This window comes from Miniopterus natalensis, chromosome 20 (genome assembly GCF_054644295.1).
Source record: "Miniopterus natalensis isolate mMinNat1 chromosome 20, mMinNat1.hap1, whole genome shotgun sequence".
Taxonomy (NCBI): domain Eukaryota; kingdom Metazoa; phylum Chordata; class Mammalia; order Chiroptera; family Miniopteridae; genus Miniopterus; species Miniopterus natalensis.
In genome coordinates, this window is record NC_142100.1 from 4,255,004 (window position 1) to 4,272,641 (window position 17,638).

Genomic DNA, 17,638 nt, shown 5'->3' on the forward strand with positions numbered 1-17,638 from the left:
GTTCTCAGAGCTGCCTGAGTTGGGTGTTTCTGGACTCAGAGGATTTCTAATTAATGTCTTGATGCTCTGATAGAACAACATTGGAATTTATTCTACTTGAGTAGGCACATCTAGATGTATCTTCACTTCTTCCAATTTTATTTATTTATTTTTATTTTATTTTTATTTTTTATTGGGATTTTTTTTAGAAAAAGGAAGTGGAGGGGGTGGTAGGGAGGGAGAAAGACAGACATTGATTGGTAGCCTCCTGCACACACTCTGACTGAGAATCTAACTGCCACCTCTTGGTGTATGGGATGACACTCCAACCAACCAAGCCACACAGGCCAGGGCTCTTCCAACTTTATATATAAACACTTGGCTAAATAAAAATTGTAGAGAAATAATATTTTGGGAATGGTATCTTCAAATATACTGGTGATTAGCCCAATATGAGTTCACTTAGTAGAAATTGTTTATAATTTTTTTATTATCAGGAATGTAAGAGAGACAAACACAAGTTGATAAACTTATCTCTGGGTAATTTCATGGTTTTCATTATGCTAAAGAAGGGTACAAATTGTTTAAGAAGTCAAAAGATCCAATATAAAACCCAAAGGCTTTATTCCCTAGTTCTTACTAAGCCCAAATTCTAACTGGTTTGAAAATAATTTAAAAGTTTTCTTCCTAGAAAGTAAAATATGGCACCATAATGTAATCAGGCCCCATATTTTAAATCCCAGGCGGAGCAAACAAGAACTGCAGTCTGATGATGATGATCGGTCATCACTCTCTGCAGAGGGGCTGGCTGGCGTTTCCGTGGCCCACGCCCATTCCCTGGGCAGTCCTGGTCTCCCACACTTGGCTATACAATGTGAAGGACTTTGAAAGCAGCCACAGCTTGCTTTTCCCTCTCGTGTCTGCTCTGCAGTATTTCCAGCAGTGAGATTTCAGGTAAAGTGTCTTCTTTTCCAGCATAGGTTGGATTTTTCTTTCCCTTTTGCGCTTGATCAGTCAGAATGGAAGGTTTGGGTTTTGGGATGGTCTTAGCATATTCCAACGCCTGAAATCATAAAGGTAAAATTTTATTGGAAATGGGAAATGAGCCCTGGATTCCTTAAATTAAATCTAGTCTTAGGAAGTGTTTATTGATAATATAAGCAAAGACTTTTCCTACAATAATGTACTAAGATGTATATGGAAATGGAGATCAAATGGAAAATGCAAACCTGCAGTATAACTTCCAGTTTAAACAAAATAAATTAGCCATGTGAAAGTTAGCTGTGAAAAAGTGTTGAGAAATGGTACATACAGTTGTACCTTCCAATGTTTTCTTTATTCAAGAGTTTTATCCAGTGTTTGAAACTATATTTCTTGGGTGTTTGATCGTTTTAGCTTCTGGTAGTCTTATTAAAACCAAATTTATTATAAGAAGATATTAACAGACCTTTGAATCCAAAATGACTTGTTACCGCTTTAGACTAAAGATTCACTGTAGAAAACTGTGCTGCCTTTATTACACCGATTATTCTTGTTCTGAGGCTCTTGGAAATCTAGCAAGTGTTTATTAGAGGTTAAAATTATTATTTTTCTTTTTGGCATACTCATATAATAAACCTAGATACTGAAAAAGGCAGTATTTTTTTTTCTTTTCTGAGTGATGTCAGTTCTGAAAAGCATTACAATAAAAATGAAATCCCTAGATACGATTTCTAAATCTGCCTTTATATCCAGTTTATATCTTAATAAGAATTTCTTGATGGTTAAAATAGGAATGGATGGTATATTTAAGTTCTAGAAGGGAAAAAATACCCTCAAAACAAAAACACTCCAGACGTCTCAGTATGTGCAGGTGGCTTCTGCATGAATTTCAATTATAGACTTGTTGCCTTGAATCTGTTTGTGAAAAAATAATGGATTGGAGGGAAAAAAAGAAAAAGTGGCACCATGATAACTCATGTGGATTGAGGTCTTCCAGGTCTGAGGAAGTAAAAAAATGAGGGTCTGGGAAAGAGAACATGAAGTACAAATTCGTAACGGCACCCAGGGGCCCCTTGTCCTTACTGGGACGAGGCAGAGGCTGGCTCTGCAGAGCTCGTCTCCACAGAGCACGTTTCATTCACCTCATGCTACAGTTGGACGACTGTGACTGAGAGGGAGGATTCTGTATTTTATGAAATCATTTTTTTTTTTGGACAGGGGAAGCTATATCTTACAACCCCTTAGGGAAAATGTAGGAGAAGGAATTTGAGAGAAACAATGAAGGGCTTTCTTTGAATGGCCACCCGTAAGCAGCGCGAAAACACCATTTCCAAGACTTATTCATTGGGAGAGAAAGAAACTGACAGAGAAGCTCCCAACCCTGATGAACCTGAAGTCACCTTACTGCTCCGTCTTTATTGTGGGACAGACTTGGAATGCTACACTCAGAAGGAAACCTTCGGGGAAAGCAAAAGGCGAACCTCCCAGCACCGTGTGTGTGTGTGTGTGTGTGTCTGTGTGTGTGTGTGTGTGTGAGTCCTACACGTATCTGTGAATGAGGGGTGGGTGCAGGAACGGTAGCTGCTAAAACATCCCTGTGTTCAAAAAATGTGGGGGATCCATTAAGTTACGAGATAATAAAGGTTTCTTCTTAATTCTAATCAGAGAGGTCACTGCCTTGCGGAGAATGTCTTACCTTCTGCCTAGAGATGGCCGATTTGTTTTCAGCGTGTGTCGCTCGTGGCTTCGACGGGAGGGACAGCGCCCTCATGTTGTGCTCCTTAACCTGTTTTGCGTACTCCTTTTGCTGTATCAATTTCTGCATCTGCTCGGAGAAACAAAGTTTCAGGGACTCGCTGGTCCTGCTAGATGTCTCTGTTCTCTGCTTAAGGTGACAGTGACCCCCGTGAGCGGGCGCTCTGCCGGCAGCAGGGGGAAGGGGACCGCCGCCTGGGGGGGGCACTGAAACGGTTAAGTGGGTTCCTCCCGACGCAGCCCTCCGAGGGGGCCGCCCTGCACAGCGCCCAGTGCTTCCTCAACATGGCTAAATCACATCCAGCCTCTTCTTTGTTGCATTTACCCAATTTATTTTCATTTTTGCTTCCAACTTTGAACTGTACTCTCTTTTTATGCCTTGAGTGCAACTGCAGTTAAAACACATTAAATGAAGATCTCCTTTCACTGGAGGAAAGAGAATAAAGTGGATGCACTTTTCCTGGGCTGGGAAACTCTTACCCTAAGTGTCTTCCCTGCAGCCACTGTTCAGAATTACCAAGAGAACTCTATTGGGAAGGACCCACAACCACATAACACGCAGCTCTTTTCATGTGCACTGCCCCACTTTTCTGCTCGGGCCTTCAAAACAGAAAGGTGGACACGAAAAACAACACTGGCTAAGTAATTTTATTTTACAGTAAGAGAAATGCCTGGGACTCTATTACCAGTGATATTTCAGAAGCGTCTCTATTCAGAGTGAGGCATTTGAATTAGAACTTGGTTCTGGGGGCATCTTACACATCTTTGCTAAAAGACAAATGGGCAAATCCAAGCCTGAAAACACCACATGCACACACATCGCACTCACTTTATCTCTGATGGACTCAAGGTCAGGTCCAAGGCCTCCAAGCTTCACGTCTCTTTTCTGATAACCGTTCAGCTTGGAACTCTAAAAATACATCCACAGAGACAGTTTCTTTTGAGGACTCCATGCTCCCCGACGCTTCACGGCCGCCACCTCAGGAGGGACGGAGAGTGGAGGGTGGTGACTGTGTGCAGTTTGGAGGATGGGGCTTCTCCTGGCAGCTCTCCTGCTTTAATGGGAGTTCCTGATAATATTTCTTTGGTATTATGCAGCGGGTTAGCTAACATGTTTTGACCTTTCTACTTCTGCAATTAACAAGTTTGAAATCTGAACATGATAAATAAAAAATTTCAAGTGAGCAATGTGCTGTTTTGTTAACATTTTTAATACGACATGTACATGACCACTCCTGCCACCGCTATTATTACTCGGGTCTTGTACAGCTCCCTAAACCAAATGACTTCCCTGGAAGAGGCAATCTAAGCGGGCCAGGTAAGCACGTTACTTCAGAATAAGAGCACCAGCCCTGCTGGCGTGGCTCAGTGGCTGAGCGTCAGTCTATGAACCAGGTCACGTTTTGATTCCCGCCAGGGCTGTGGGCTCCATCCTCAGTGGGGGGGTCATGCAGGAGGCAGCCGATCAGGGGCTCTCTCTCATCACTGATGTTTCTCTCTCTCTCCTCCCTTCTTCTCTCTGAAATCAATAAAAACATAAAAAACAGTAAGAGTACCCTGTCTAATGATGCCATAATATTCAAAAGACAGTAAACATTTAAGGGTCAAGAGTCTAGGCGTGACCCACCGAGAAACTCCTTTTCTTTAGTGTGATTTGGATATTTTAAAGGGTACAAATAATTTTATATAACTCTTAATAGTATTTTTATCTTTAAGGGGGGGAGTGAACATGAGGCAGTTGATTATGACACTTGAGCACAATAACAGGCAGGGAAACTCTAATGCTCTCCGGACTGTAATAGGTTCGGATAGTCTTCAGACTGCTGCTTTTGACATCAAAACCTACTTGCTTGCAGCAGATGCCCTGTGGGGAAATCAAGCCATTTTTTTGTTTGAGTTTGTGAGTTTATTTGGTGTCCTTCCTTGGGAAGGGTAGGAGGACAATACCAAAGAGGTGGTTTGGATGACAGTACTGATCTCAGGGCACATCGAGGGCGGTGCTGGGATGGCGGGGTGGAGGAAGAGCAGCCGCACTCCAGAGGCGGCACTGCACTGACTGTGTGGTACTGTGTGCGAAGGACAAGGCACGGTATGGCTCTACATGCTGAAAGCTCCCTAAGGCATACACCATATCTAATGTGCCCCTTCCTTAGACAGAATCTGGCAGATAGTCCAGAGACTTAAAAATACTCACACCATTTCATCATATTAGATAGAGTTACTGCGTATAACTCCCAAACCTTAACAGTGAACTTATGTCTACACATTGCATCAACCATTAGAAGGATGTGTTCTACTCACACGGCCTATTGACTGACCCAGAGGTCATACCCATTAGTGTCTCATTGTATTTCCCATTTTGGAGGCTCAGAGCCAAATGTTCTTTTGCCCAGACCCCCAGCACTGAGCTCTGGCCCATGAAGTATGAGTGGACGTTTTCTGGGTTGGATAGAGGGGGCATCTTGGAAAGCTGGTGCAGACCCTCCCCTTTCCCTTGATCTTGACTGGAATGTGGATGTGATTCCTCGATTTGGAGCGTTAGAGGCAATCTTGTAGCCAGGAAAGGAAAAAAGAACAAAAGTGTCCTATAAATACTGGTTCTGATGTTTTGAGATGTTGAAACATTATGCTAGCCACTACTTACTTGTAGATTAATTGTAAGAAAAATGAACCTGTATTTTTGAAGTTGCCGTAAATGGTAATTCTGTGACTTGTAGCTTACGGCAAAATTTCTATGCTACTACACAATTTCTTTGGTACGTCTCAGTGCTTCAAAGGGCCAAATCATGTGTCAGATAGGCAACACTTCTACACTGCAAAGATTAAGAGTTCTGACAATAGGATTTTCCCAAAAGAATGTTAAACATTTATAGTCAAAACTCTTTCAGTGCATCTAATTCTAAAAGGTGAGAGAAGATCCTTTCCTAAAGAAGCCTTTGGACTAAAATCATTAAAAATTAGTAACAACAAAATATATAGAAGAAATATTGTTCATTGATGGCATTTCAAAACCATAAATCTCCTTCAAGAAAAGTCACCCCCCAGCAAAACCATGACGTTGCTTCTGCCCTTTAGATCTATTTGTTCATACATTTATAAAATTGTTACTATGACACAATTTATTTTATTTTATTCACTAAACAGTTTGGCATTACACTGAAATTAACATTTCCTATTACAAAATGTTTTTTGAAAATGTGTGTGTGTTTTTGTTGTCTAGAGAAGATATTTAAAAAAAATTTAAGTATAGTTGGTATACTGGTTAAATATTGGTTATATTGGTTTCAGTGATTTGACATTCTTATACCTTACAGTGCTATCACCCCACTAATTCTAGCAATCATCTGTCACCATGTGAATTTATCACAATATTGTTGACTATTTCTCCTTCCCCTTTTCACCCTCTCCCCCATCCCCTTCCTTCTGCTAACCATCCTTTTGGTCTCTGTTTCTATGAGTCTGTTTTTTTTTTTTTTTTTTAAGTTCCACATATAAGTGAAACCATACTGTATTTGTCTTTCTCTGTCTGACTTATTTCACTTGGCATAATACCCTTGAGATCCATCCATGTTATTGCAAATAGCAAGATTTCATTCTTTTTTATTGCTGTGTAATATTCAATTATGTAATATATCTATATCTCATCTATATCTATCTGCACCTCACACCTTCTTAATCCATTATTCTATCAATGGATGCCCAGGTTGCTTTCATATCTTGACTATTGTAAACAATTCAGCAACAAACATAGGGTGTATATATCTTTCTGAAATAGTGTTTTCATTTTCTTTGGACAGTGGCTGCACCAATCTGTATTCCCACCAACAGTGCACAAAGTTCCCTTTTCTCCACATCCCTGCCAAAGTCAACTTGTTTGTTGACTTTTTGATGGTAGCCATTCTGGCTGGTGTGAGGTGATATCTCATTGTGGTTTTGATTTGCATTTCCCTGATGATTAGTGATGTTGAGCATCTTTTCATATGTCACTATTTGCAGATAACATGATACTATATATAGAACACCCTAAAGAATCCACCAAAAAATTAAGAGAATTAACAAAAGAATTCAATCAAGTGTCAGGATACAAAAGTAATATACAGAAATCCGTCATATTCATATACACTAATAATGAACAATCAGAAGAAGAAATGGAAAAACAATACCATTTACAAGTACATCAAAAATAATAAAATACCTAGGAATAAACATAACCCAGGAGGTGAAAGACCTACACTCTGAAAACTATAAGACACTGAGAAAAAAAACTGAAGAACCAAATGAATAGAAGCATATACTGTGGATATAGGGAACCACAAAAGACTCCAAAAAGCCAAAGCAATCTTGAGAAAAAAGAACAAAGTTGGCACACAGCCGAGCATGACTCAGCGGTTGACCTAGGATCCAGGAGATCGGGGTTCGATTCCCGGTCAGGGCACATGCCCAGGTTGCGGGCTAGGCAGCCGATCAATGACTCTCTCATCATTGATGTTTCTATCTCTCTCTCTCCCTCCTTTCCTCTCTCTGAAATCAATAAAGATATGTTTAAAAAAAAAAAAAAGAACAAAGTTGGAGCTATCAGGCTCTCCGATCTCAAACTATACTATGAAGCTATAATCATCAAAACAGTAAGGTACTGGCACAAAAATAGACATGTGCATCAGTGGAACAGTATAGAGAGCCAGAAATAAACCCTCACTTATAATGTCAACTAATGTATGACAAAGGAGGTAAAAATATACATGGGAGCAATGACAGTATTTTTAACAAGTGATGTTGGAAAAACTAGGCAGATACATGCAAAAAAAAAAGAAAAGAAACTGGACTACTCTATTATACCAAATAAAAAAATAATCTCAAAATGGGTTAAAGACTTAAATGTAAGCCCTGAAACCATAAAACTCCTAGAAGAAAACATAGGAAATAAGCTATTTGACATCAGTCTGAGTAATATCTCTTTGACTATGTCCCCTTGGGCAAGGGAAACAAAAGCAAAAATAAATAAGACTACATCAAACTAAAAAGCTTCTGCACAGTGAAGGAAACATTCAATTAGACAAAAAGGCAACCTACTGAATGGGAGAATATATTCACAAACAATATACCCCAGAAGAGGTTGATATCCAAAATATATGAGAAAAAGATGGCGACAGACTGAGTGGAAGCTACAATGACACTCTCCCAGGAACAAACTGGAATTACAACTAAAATAGAGAAAAATATCCTGAATAATCAACTGCAACTGAGGATGAGCTGGAGAGCACCCTCATAACCAAGGAGGAAAAGTGGAGACCACACAGAGACTGGTAGGAAGTGCAGAGGTACAAGAGGGCTGGCTGGGCTCCCACAGGCAGCAGCTGAAGGTGATGAGGGATATCTCAGCTGTGGGGGGTTCCCACTGAGGACTCTGGGGCCTAAACCCCAGGCTGGGCTTCCTAGCCAAGAGCACCAGAACTGAGAGAGGTGCCCACATAACATCCAGCTGTGAAAAGCAGCTCGGTTTCTGTCTGCCAGGGAGAGGTGTCTGGAAATGCAGGCATCCTCTTAAAGGGTGCACAAAGTGTCTTGTGCAACCACTCACCTTGAGCTCCATCAGAGGAAGAGCAGAGTGGACTGGAGCTGTGTGAGGAGTATCTAAGGTTGTGGCTCCTGAGCTAGAGCTGAGAGGGCACCCCTCTGGATTCCCGTGCTGAGTCATTCCCCCATTCTGCAGAGGACATCTTTCAGAGGCAGACATTTACCTTCTAAGCAGTTTTTGCATAAAGGGGGAGCAATTGCCCCACCCTGCTGGGAAACCTCTCACCCTACCCTGTGTAGTTTCTACAGCTTGCGGCTCATTAAGAGGCTAATAACAATCAGCCATCCAAACCTGTGGAGTTTCTACAGCCTGAGGCTCATTAAGAGAATCAGATTAATCAGCCTGCCAGCAGAGGCAGACCTCAGAGTGCTTTGAGTCTTTGCCTCATCTGTTCCTGGACCCAGGCCTTGGAAAAGCAAACTTTGAATGCATCTTGGTACTGTCCAAATGCACCCAGCCCCAGCAGAGGAGACCTCAACCCATGGGTTGTTGATAGCTCCAAACAGGGTACTCAAGGCCAGTCACAAACAGCGTCTGACATTGGCCTGCACCAGAGACCTTCCAAAAAGACTGAGGGTCCTAGAGGGCTACTTAATACATAGAAACAAATCCAAATAGGCAGCCAAAATGGGGAGACAGAAAAACAAGCCCTAAATGAAAGAATAAGAGAAGTTTCCAGAAAAAAGAGTTAAATGAAATGGAGATAAGCAATCTATCAGATATAGAGTTCAGAATACTGATCGTAAGGATGCTCAACAGCATGAAAAAAAGATATGGAAACTATGAAGGAAACTAAGAATGACATAGCAGAAATAAAGACTACATTGGAAGGAATAAACAGCAGATTAGAGGAAGCTGAGGATAGGATCAGTGAATTAGAAGACAGGGTAGAAAAAAATCACTCAATCAGAGATCCAAAAAGAGAAAACAATTAAAAAACAGGAGGATAGTCTAAGGGAGCTGTGGGAGAACATGAAATGTAACAATATTCACATCATAGGAGTGCCAGAAGAGAACAAGGGTTAGAGAATCTGTTTGAAGAAATAATGGCAGAAAACTTCCCTAACCTGGTCAAGGAAAAGGCATGCAAATTCAGGAGGCATAGAGCATCCCAAGCAAGAAGAATCCAAGGAGGCCCACACCCAGACATATCATAATTAAAATGCCAAGAATTCAAGACAAAGAATCTTAAAGGCAGCAAGAGAAAAGCAATCTGTTACCTACAAAGGAGCTCCCATAAGGCTGTCAGCTGACCTCTCATCAGAAACTCTATAGGCCAGAAGGGAATGGCATGAAATATTCAAGGTAATGTAAAACAAGGATCTGAAACCAAGACTACTCTATCCAGCAAGGCTATCATTCAAAATAGATGGTGAAATAAAGAGCTTCCCAGAAAAAAAAAAAAAAGGCTAAAGGAGTTTATCACCACCAAACCAGCATTGCCGGAAATGTTTAAGGGACTCCCGTAATAATAATAAGAAATAGAGAGAGAAACATAGGCAGAAAGAATTAAAATGACAATAAATAAGGACCTATCTATAATAACCTTAAGGACTCTAAGGGAGAGATCAACAGCAATACAGTCAAAGTCATGGATTTTAACACCCCACTTTCACTGGATAGATCTTCCAGACAAAAAGTCAACACAAACAGTGACTCTAAATGGCACATTAGATCAGATGGATTTAAATGACATTTACAGAATATTTCACCCCAAAGCTGCAGAATATACATTCCTTTCAAGTGCACATGGGTCATTCTCAAAGACAGACCACGTGTTAGGACATAAAACCAGTCTCTACAAGTTCAAGAAGATTGAAATCATATCAAGCATCTCAGATCACAATGGCATGAAATTAGAAATCAACTACAGTAAAACACTCAAAAACATTCAAACACTTGGAGGCTAAATAACATGTTATTAAACAATGAATGGGTTACCAATAAGATCAAGAAAGAAATAAAAACCTTCCTGGAAACAAATGAAAATGAACACACAACAACCCAAAACCTATGGGACACAGGGAAAGCAGTCCTAAGGAAGAAGTTCCTAGCACTGCAGGCCTACCTCAAAAAGCAAGAAAAATTTTTAGTAAACTAACCCTAAAACTTAAAGAATTAGAAAGCTTCCCTGTGAAGCTGTCTGGACCAGGGCTCTTGTTTGCTGGGAGTTGTTTTTTTTTTAATTATTGCTTCAGTGTCATCAGTTGTTATTGGCCTGTTCAGGTTTTCTGATTCTTCCTGATTCAGTTTTATATGATCTCACTTATATGTGGAATCTAAACAAATAATAGACTGAGGAACAAAATAGTCTGTCCCATGTTCTGGAACAGACTGAGGGATCTCAGAGGGAAGGCAGGGTTGGGGGAGTGGGTGGGGAGAGATTAATCAAAGAACTTACATGCATATATGCATAACCCTTGGACACACACAATAGTGTGGTGAAGGCTGGGGGTGGGAGTGGGGGATGGATGTGGGGTGGAGGGGATCAATGGGGTTAAAAAAGAGGGATATCTGTAATATTTTCAACAATAATGATAAATTTAAAAAATAAAATAAACACACACACACACATATATATATATATGACGTATACAACTCAATAACAAAAAAAGAAACAATGTGATTGAAAAATGGGCAGAGGATATGCAAAGACTTTTCTCCAAAGAAGACATAGACATATAAAAAGATGCTCAAAATCACTAGTCTAAATGTGGTTTTTATGCATAACATCCTATTGTCTAATTATAGTTGGATTATGTAGCTATTCCTCCAGATTTAAGGTCATTAATGAGCATTTCCATTAAAAATGTATAAGAATGCTCTTTTTGAACAAAATAAATGAACAAACAAAATTGAAACAGACTCATAGACATAGAGACCAGACTGATGGTTGCTAGAGGGGAGCTGGGTGGGGATTTGGGTGAAAAGGTGAAGGGATTGAGAAGTACAGATTGGTAGTTACAGAATAGTCGTGGGGATGTCAAGTACAGCACAGGGAATATGGTCAATAATATGAGAATAACTGTGTGTGGTGCCAGGAGGGTACTGGGGATATCAGGGGGAACACTTCGTAAAGTATATGATTGCCTAATAATTATGATGTACACCTGAAACCAATACAAAATAATACTAAAAATAAACTATAATTGAAAAGTAAAATATATATATATATATATTTTAAAGGTTAAAAAAAAAAAAAAAGAACGCTCTTTTGTCTAAACCCAGATTATGCTGGGTATTATCACATTTTAAAACCTTTGCTAATTTTTAATAGGTGAATGAACTCACATATTCTTTGCAATTGCAAATTTGTTCTTTTTCTGACATGTGTCTTCTGTACCATTGTTTTGTAATCACAAAGTTGCTATTTGTCAAAGTAAACCAATAAAAAGGAGAGAATCCCACTTGTATCCAAGTCATATACTGAATTTGTCCAAAACTGATGAGAAAGAAATGCTCAGGGTCCATAATCACATCCTTAGTCTGAAGCAGCTCAGCTTTAACCATTGCAGGGACTCACAAGACACATCATGAAGCCTGAACCCTGCTCGCTGCTCCCCAGGCCCAGTTCTCACTATCCCCTTGATAAACCCATTTCGGCTGGTGTAGATAAACAGAGCCGAGGGTCCAGCCTTACACACTGACAGGAAGGAAAGTGTGGCCCCAAAGGACCGTCTCCAAATGACATCGGCCCCTCTACAGGACAAGCTGCCTCTAGCAGAGACGCCTGTCGAGGGAGAGCGGTGCCTCCTAACAGAGTTTGTTCTGGGTGACTGGCAATGAAAAATCCTGGATTTACTTAACTTGGGTTCAAGTAATCTTGATTGGTTCCCAGCACTGCAAGTTTGTTTGATCTCTTTCCATCAAAAGTCTTTTTAACAGCTTCACTGAGATATTTCACATACCACAAAATTCACCCATTTGAAGTCGTACAATTCAACAGTTACTTAGTATACTCATGGAGCTGTGCAAACATCACCACGATCAATTTTAGAACATTTTCATTACCCTAAAATGAAAGGCCACACCCATTAGCAGTCACTGCCCTCCTCCCCTACAAATCCAGCCCTAGGCAGCCACTAATCTACTTTCCATCTCTTCAAAAGGCTTTTATAATAAAATAATCCCTGGAATTTACTTTGATTTACTTCTCCTTGGCTGTTACGAGATGGAAAGGTCACAATAGCATGATGTCCCCCCGCAAAAAGACCAACAATGGTAGTTCTGTTCGGTCTCCCCACACAGAGGGCGGGCGGACAGGCCTGGCCCCCGCACGCCCGGTCGGCCCGCTGCTCGTCCCTGCATCGGACGCACAGACTGGACCCGAGGACCTGGCTCTAGCGGCTGGTCAGCTCTGACGTGTTGTCCCTGCTGTGGGGACACAGCAGGGCTCTTCTCTACACGTTCCTCAGATGTGCAAATGTGAGACAGTTACTAAAAAACAGGACAAATAATGCCTCCAATACTGGGGCACAGCAAAGGAAGGAAATTCGCTCTGCGGTTGCTAAACTTAATCCAAATAAACCTCCTTAGAAGCAGCCAAGCGCAAGGCCCAGATTGTCTGTGACAACGAGCAGGCGGGTTGATTACCGCAGCTCAGCCCCGCGGTCCGCTGTCAGAGGTCTCCTGAGCAGTTATTTTGTGGTGCGTTACGATAGGTATTTTTGGACTGTCATCTCCTGCATTGTGTTAACCTCTTACTACCTGACATCTGGATTTAATGGCGTGGACAATGCTTAGTATTCATAAGTCAGTCGCCACAGGACAGCGAGGAGAGGAATGACGCCTATTATCTTGACACATCCTCAGACTTTTAATGGGATTCAAGTTGACTCCCTTGGAAACCACAAGATTTGCTGGCTAGCAAATGCGCGCGACCTGGATAACGAGTCCTCCTGTCTGGTGCCTCGGCTACCTGCTGTCCTATACAAATAGCTCAGTTCCAAATCAGTTTAACTTCTGGAAAGCTCAGCGGACAAAGGGGGCTTCTGTGCATTTGTCAGAAGAGGGCTGGAGGAGACGGGTGCATGGATGGTAACATTTCTGAAAGAAGGCGGAAGGGAGGGGTTTTCCAAGTTGGAAAGAGGGCTTGGGAAGCAGTAACCAAAGTCCTCCTTCTGCCTGTCGCCTGCCCTCGAGCTCTTAGATGGCTGGCGGCGACGCTGTCGCAAGTACCTTCCTCTGCCTCTTCTCAGTAAAACATGGATTTAGACTGTTAAGGAAAGGCAACTAACATTTAGTTGATACCTGCTCTTTGCTAGCTAAGGTTTTAATACATTATTTAATTTAATTATACCAAATCCACAAAAAGAAAGAACAGTCCTGATTATGCATAGGAGGCTCAGGTGAATTAATAACTTGGCCAAGTCATGGAGACATTAGGTGACAGAGCAGAGATGCGAACCTGGGAATCGCGGAGTCCACATGTCCCCTGAACCCTGCAAGTATTGATTTTAAAGCTGCATTTTCTTTTTTTGATGGTCAGCATTTTTTAGCAATAAAGTATTTTTTTTAAAACATATCTTTATTGATTTCAGAGAGAGGAAAGGAGGGGGAGAGAGAGAGAAACATCAATGATGAGAGAGTCACTGATCGGCTGCCTAGCCCCCAACCCGGGCATGTGCCCTGACCAGGAATCGAACCCCGATCTCCGGGATCCTAGGTCGACGCTCAACCACTGAGCCAAGCCAGGCCAGGCTAAAGTATTTTTAATTAAGGTGTGTACATTGTGTTTTCAGACATAATGCTATTGTGCACTTAATAGACTACTGTAGAATGTAAACATGACTTTTATATGCACTGGGAGAAAAAAAAAAGTGCTGTGACTCGATTTATTGTGATATTTGGTCTATCGGGGTGTCTGAAACTGAACCCACACCGTCCCCAGGCCTGCCTGTGCTCTGACCCTGGCTCCTGCCTCCCTCTTCCACCTTCATGGACCCTTCCAGTTACATTGGGCCACCTGAGTAATCTGGGCAGCCTAGGATAGCCCAGGATAATCTCTTTTTCTTCCTGTCAGCTGATTAGCAACTTGAGGAATTAAGGTGCTACCTTCATCTGCAGGGAAAGCCCTTATTTCCAACAGCAGCCTCTAGGTGGCCAGAGCCCCGCTGGAAGGCTCTCTGGAGGCAGTGTCCTGGGCTGTACCCTAAGGCCCTGGCCGCACAGAAGCTCAGGAGTGAACAGACCATCCCCACCTTGAGAATGTGTTGGCCCCAAAGCTCTGGATACATTTCCCTATAGAGATAATAATATGCATGGTGTCTGGCTTCCTAGTCTCATCTACAAGCCTATTTTATTTATGAAGTACTTGAAAATGCTACTAATGGTACCTCAGAACCTACCATGTAATGATGCTTCTGTGGGGGAAAAAATTACTTGTGATCCCAGAAACACATTTCTTACTTACAGTGAAACTGGTAGAGGCTCCCACAGGCTGGGCAGGGGTGGACCCCGCAGAACAGAGGGTAGGAGGGAGTGGAGTCAGGGTGAGGAGCCGGGAAGCCCCCACCGGCATGTGAGGGAGCTGAGGCAAGGGCTGCCGGCTGCAGTGGGCCGGTGACCGGCTGCAGGGTGAGTTGCGGGAGCAGGCTGGGTGTTCATAACCGACAGCCCGGAGGCTGTATCTCGCCCAAGGCAGTCTTTCTTTCCTTTTTAATACGACCCACTGTCTATTCTAGTCCAGTTTTCCCTTCTCTTCAAAGCCACACTTTTCTTTTCCTCTGAAGGCCCCCCGTGAGAGTCCACTGACTTGATAATCCCCAAAGTTTCTGGAACGCGTTGCTCCAGCCTGCAAATCTAATCATGGCTGACACTCCTCAGTTGTGTGTCGGTCCCTCCTGGCCCCACCCCACAGAACAAAGCCCTCCTCTTTCAAATGATTAGCAAGCTCCATCCAAGCCTGACCTACTTCCCCACACTCTCAGCACCCGGGTCAGTTCCCAGCCTGCGGCCCGCTGTCTCAGGTTCCTCAGGCTGGCCCCTCTGCCCAGAATGCTCTTCCAGCCTTTCTTCTTCTGTTAACTCGCATCATCTTCTAAGACCCTGCTCACAAGTATCTTCTGAAGCTGCCTGACCCCCAGCAGGGATGTGTCTTCTTTTGTGCTCCTCTGTGTTCCCCGGGCATCTCTCCCCCACCCCTTTAAATGACAACATTATACTGAAGCCATTTACATGCATGTCTTCCCCAGTTCCATGTAACTGAGCTTGCTGGGGACGGTCATGCTCATTCTCTTTACATCCAGCACCTGCCACAGCTCCTAGCCGGAATTCAACAAATATATGCCAAATTGGAGTGAGGATGGCTTCCTAAAACTGCTTGTAGTGGATGCCCCCCTGCACGAGGCCCTCACTCCCCCAGGCGCCGGGCGTGCTGTTGGCTATCGCTCACAGCCCAGTCCCTCCCGGTGCCCAAAGTTACAACCCTTCCCCAGGGGCATTTGATAGCCAATGGCTGGTTCATGTGGGGTAACAAAGCCTGGATCCTCAGCCTTTGAGAGCCACTCCAACTTCAGATCCTCACAGGCTTGGCTGAGGCATCTGTCATACCTGCTCTGCAGTGTACCCTTCCTCTTGGCCCAGCCCTGCCCGCCTCCCTCCGCAATAACCCTCATGCATGCAAGTCTCCATTGCAGCGTCTGTTCCCACAGACCCAACTCACCGCAGGCCTGCTGCTTCCACCCAGGTCTTCGCTGGCTGCTTGTTGGACACAGTGCCTTTTCCTGACTGTGCAACACTAGAAGCAAGTGATCTTTCCCGAGGGGACTCTAACTGCTCTAACAGTGAACAAATACAAAGGCCATACACCGGCTCCTTCAATGCCCCCTCATTTCTTCCTGGAAACATTTCACTTTGCAGCTCCCTCCCCTAGTTCCCCTTATTTTACAATATAGACCCAATCGGAAAGATTTAAGTGCACAAAGGTGCTAGTGATGGTGAATCTCACTGTGAACAAAGAACTCAGTGAAGATCAGCAAACATTCAGAAGAGTGCTCAGTCAGGGGCTCCACTGAGGGTTTTACTGCAGGAGCTGAGGTGAGGTTGGGGCCTGGCTGAGTTTGCAGGAGGCAGGGAGACTGTGTATGGAGGGGACACGCTGTGTCCACTCACTCAGCCCCCTGCCTCTTCTTCTTGGCTATGAGAGTGACCTGAGACACAGTCCAGACAGGGGTGAGGTGGTGTGTGGGGAGCTTTTCTGAGGGTATGATGTTTAAGCTTGTGCCAAAAAGGGACTATTGCCTCTCCGCAGATGTAGACTCTTCCCTGAGATGGAGCAAAAAAGAGGTGGAAATGGGCAACAGCTCCAGGGAGAAGAGGAGGGGAACTCCAGGCAGGAGCCCGGGCTCCAGTAAAGAATTTCCTCCAGTTGTGGTGGCAGCTTGGTGGTGGCCATCCCTACTCCAGGGCTGCAATGATGGGCATGAAAATCAAGGTTCATCTGCATTACCAAAATGGAATGGTTATTTGGTAAAAGGCTTGTATTACCTTAATGCTGCTTTTTCTACGCTTTTTTCCCCTTTCCAGTTGAAACAGATAGCCTTCAGAGTTGGCACGACTAATTTTCATCTGGTTTCTCTGGCTTTCCTCTGAACTGAGTTGGGATTCGCTTTCTCCTGTTGACAGTATGGGTGGGAAGATGCTGCTGGCTGAGGCCCCCGCACTGGGCTGCACCTCAGCCAGCTGCTTTAAGGCTTGCTGATGCTGCTCCATGAGCTGCGTGAGCCGGGAGCCCGGGGACGCTCTAGCAGGTGGGCCGTCGGAGGAAGAGTGGAATTTCCTTAATGGAAAGAAAGTGCAAATCTGTTAATAAAACCTGGGTACATACACAGAATAAAAGTCTTTATGAACTATTATTTTGATGTATTTATTATTCTGTAAGTCACTTTAATGAACATTAGCTTAACCTTTTCATAAATACATTAACTTCTTATCTTAAAATATTTATACTTGTTTTCTTTAGGATAGTCTAGCTTTTATTTATAACTATCACTTAACATATTTTAAATAGAAAAAAACAACCATTTTGAAAAATCAAAGAACTTTCCACTCCAAAACACCTAAAAATGTTGGATTAAATTAAACAAAAATCCTTTTCAATATATAGTTGAATTTGTAAGAGAAGCAGAGAATCTTCAAAGACCAAAAACTAAAGAAAAAAGGCAACAACCCTATACCGAAAGCAGGTTTTGCATAAGCGGAAGCTATGGGTTTCTTGGTAGAAGTTTTAGACCTAATAGCTTGAATTTTAAGATTTAACACTGGCACTGGATAGTGAGATCATGGCCCACGTGGGGCAGGGAACCAGAACTGAGGTGCCTACACAAAGTCTGTAACCCTTGAAGAGCT

The 17,638-nt window shown here is 42.8% G+C and overlaps 1 protein-coding gene across 1 annotated transcript in view; it reads right to left on the reverse strand.

The window, feature by feature from the left end:
- Positions 1 to 457: 457 nt before the first annotated feature.
- The window catches only part of JHY (junctional cadherin complex regulator), a 79,486-nt gene continuing 62,305 nt past the window's right edge, over positions 458 to 17,638 (reverse strand). The window contains exons 5-8 of the mRNA XM_087828762.1: positions 16,778 to 17,069; positions 3,545 to 3,625; positions 2,657 to 2,785; positions 458 to 1,042 (exon numbers count right to left, since the gene is read on the reverse strand). Coding sequence (XP_087684888.1) covers positions 845 to 1,042; positions 2,657 to 2,785; positions 3,545 to 3,625; positions 16,778 to 17,069 — 700 coding nt within the window. The 3' untranslated portion in view covers positions 458 to 844. The remainder of the gene's footprint in view (positions 1,043 to 2,656; positions 2,786 to 3,544; positions 3,626 to 16,777; positions 17,070 to 17,638) is intronic.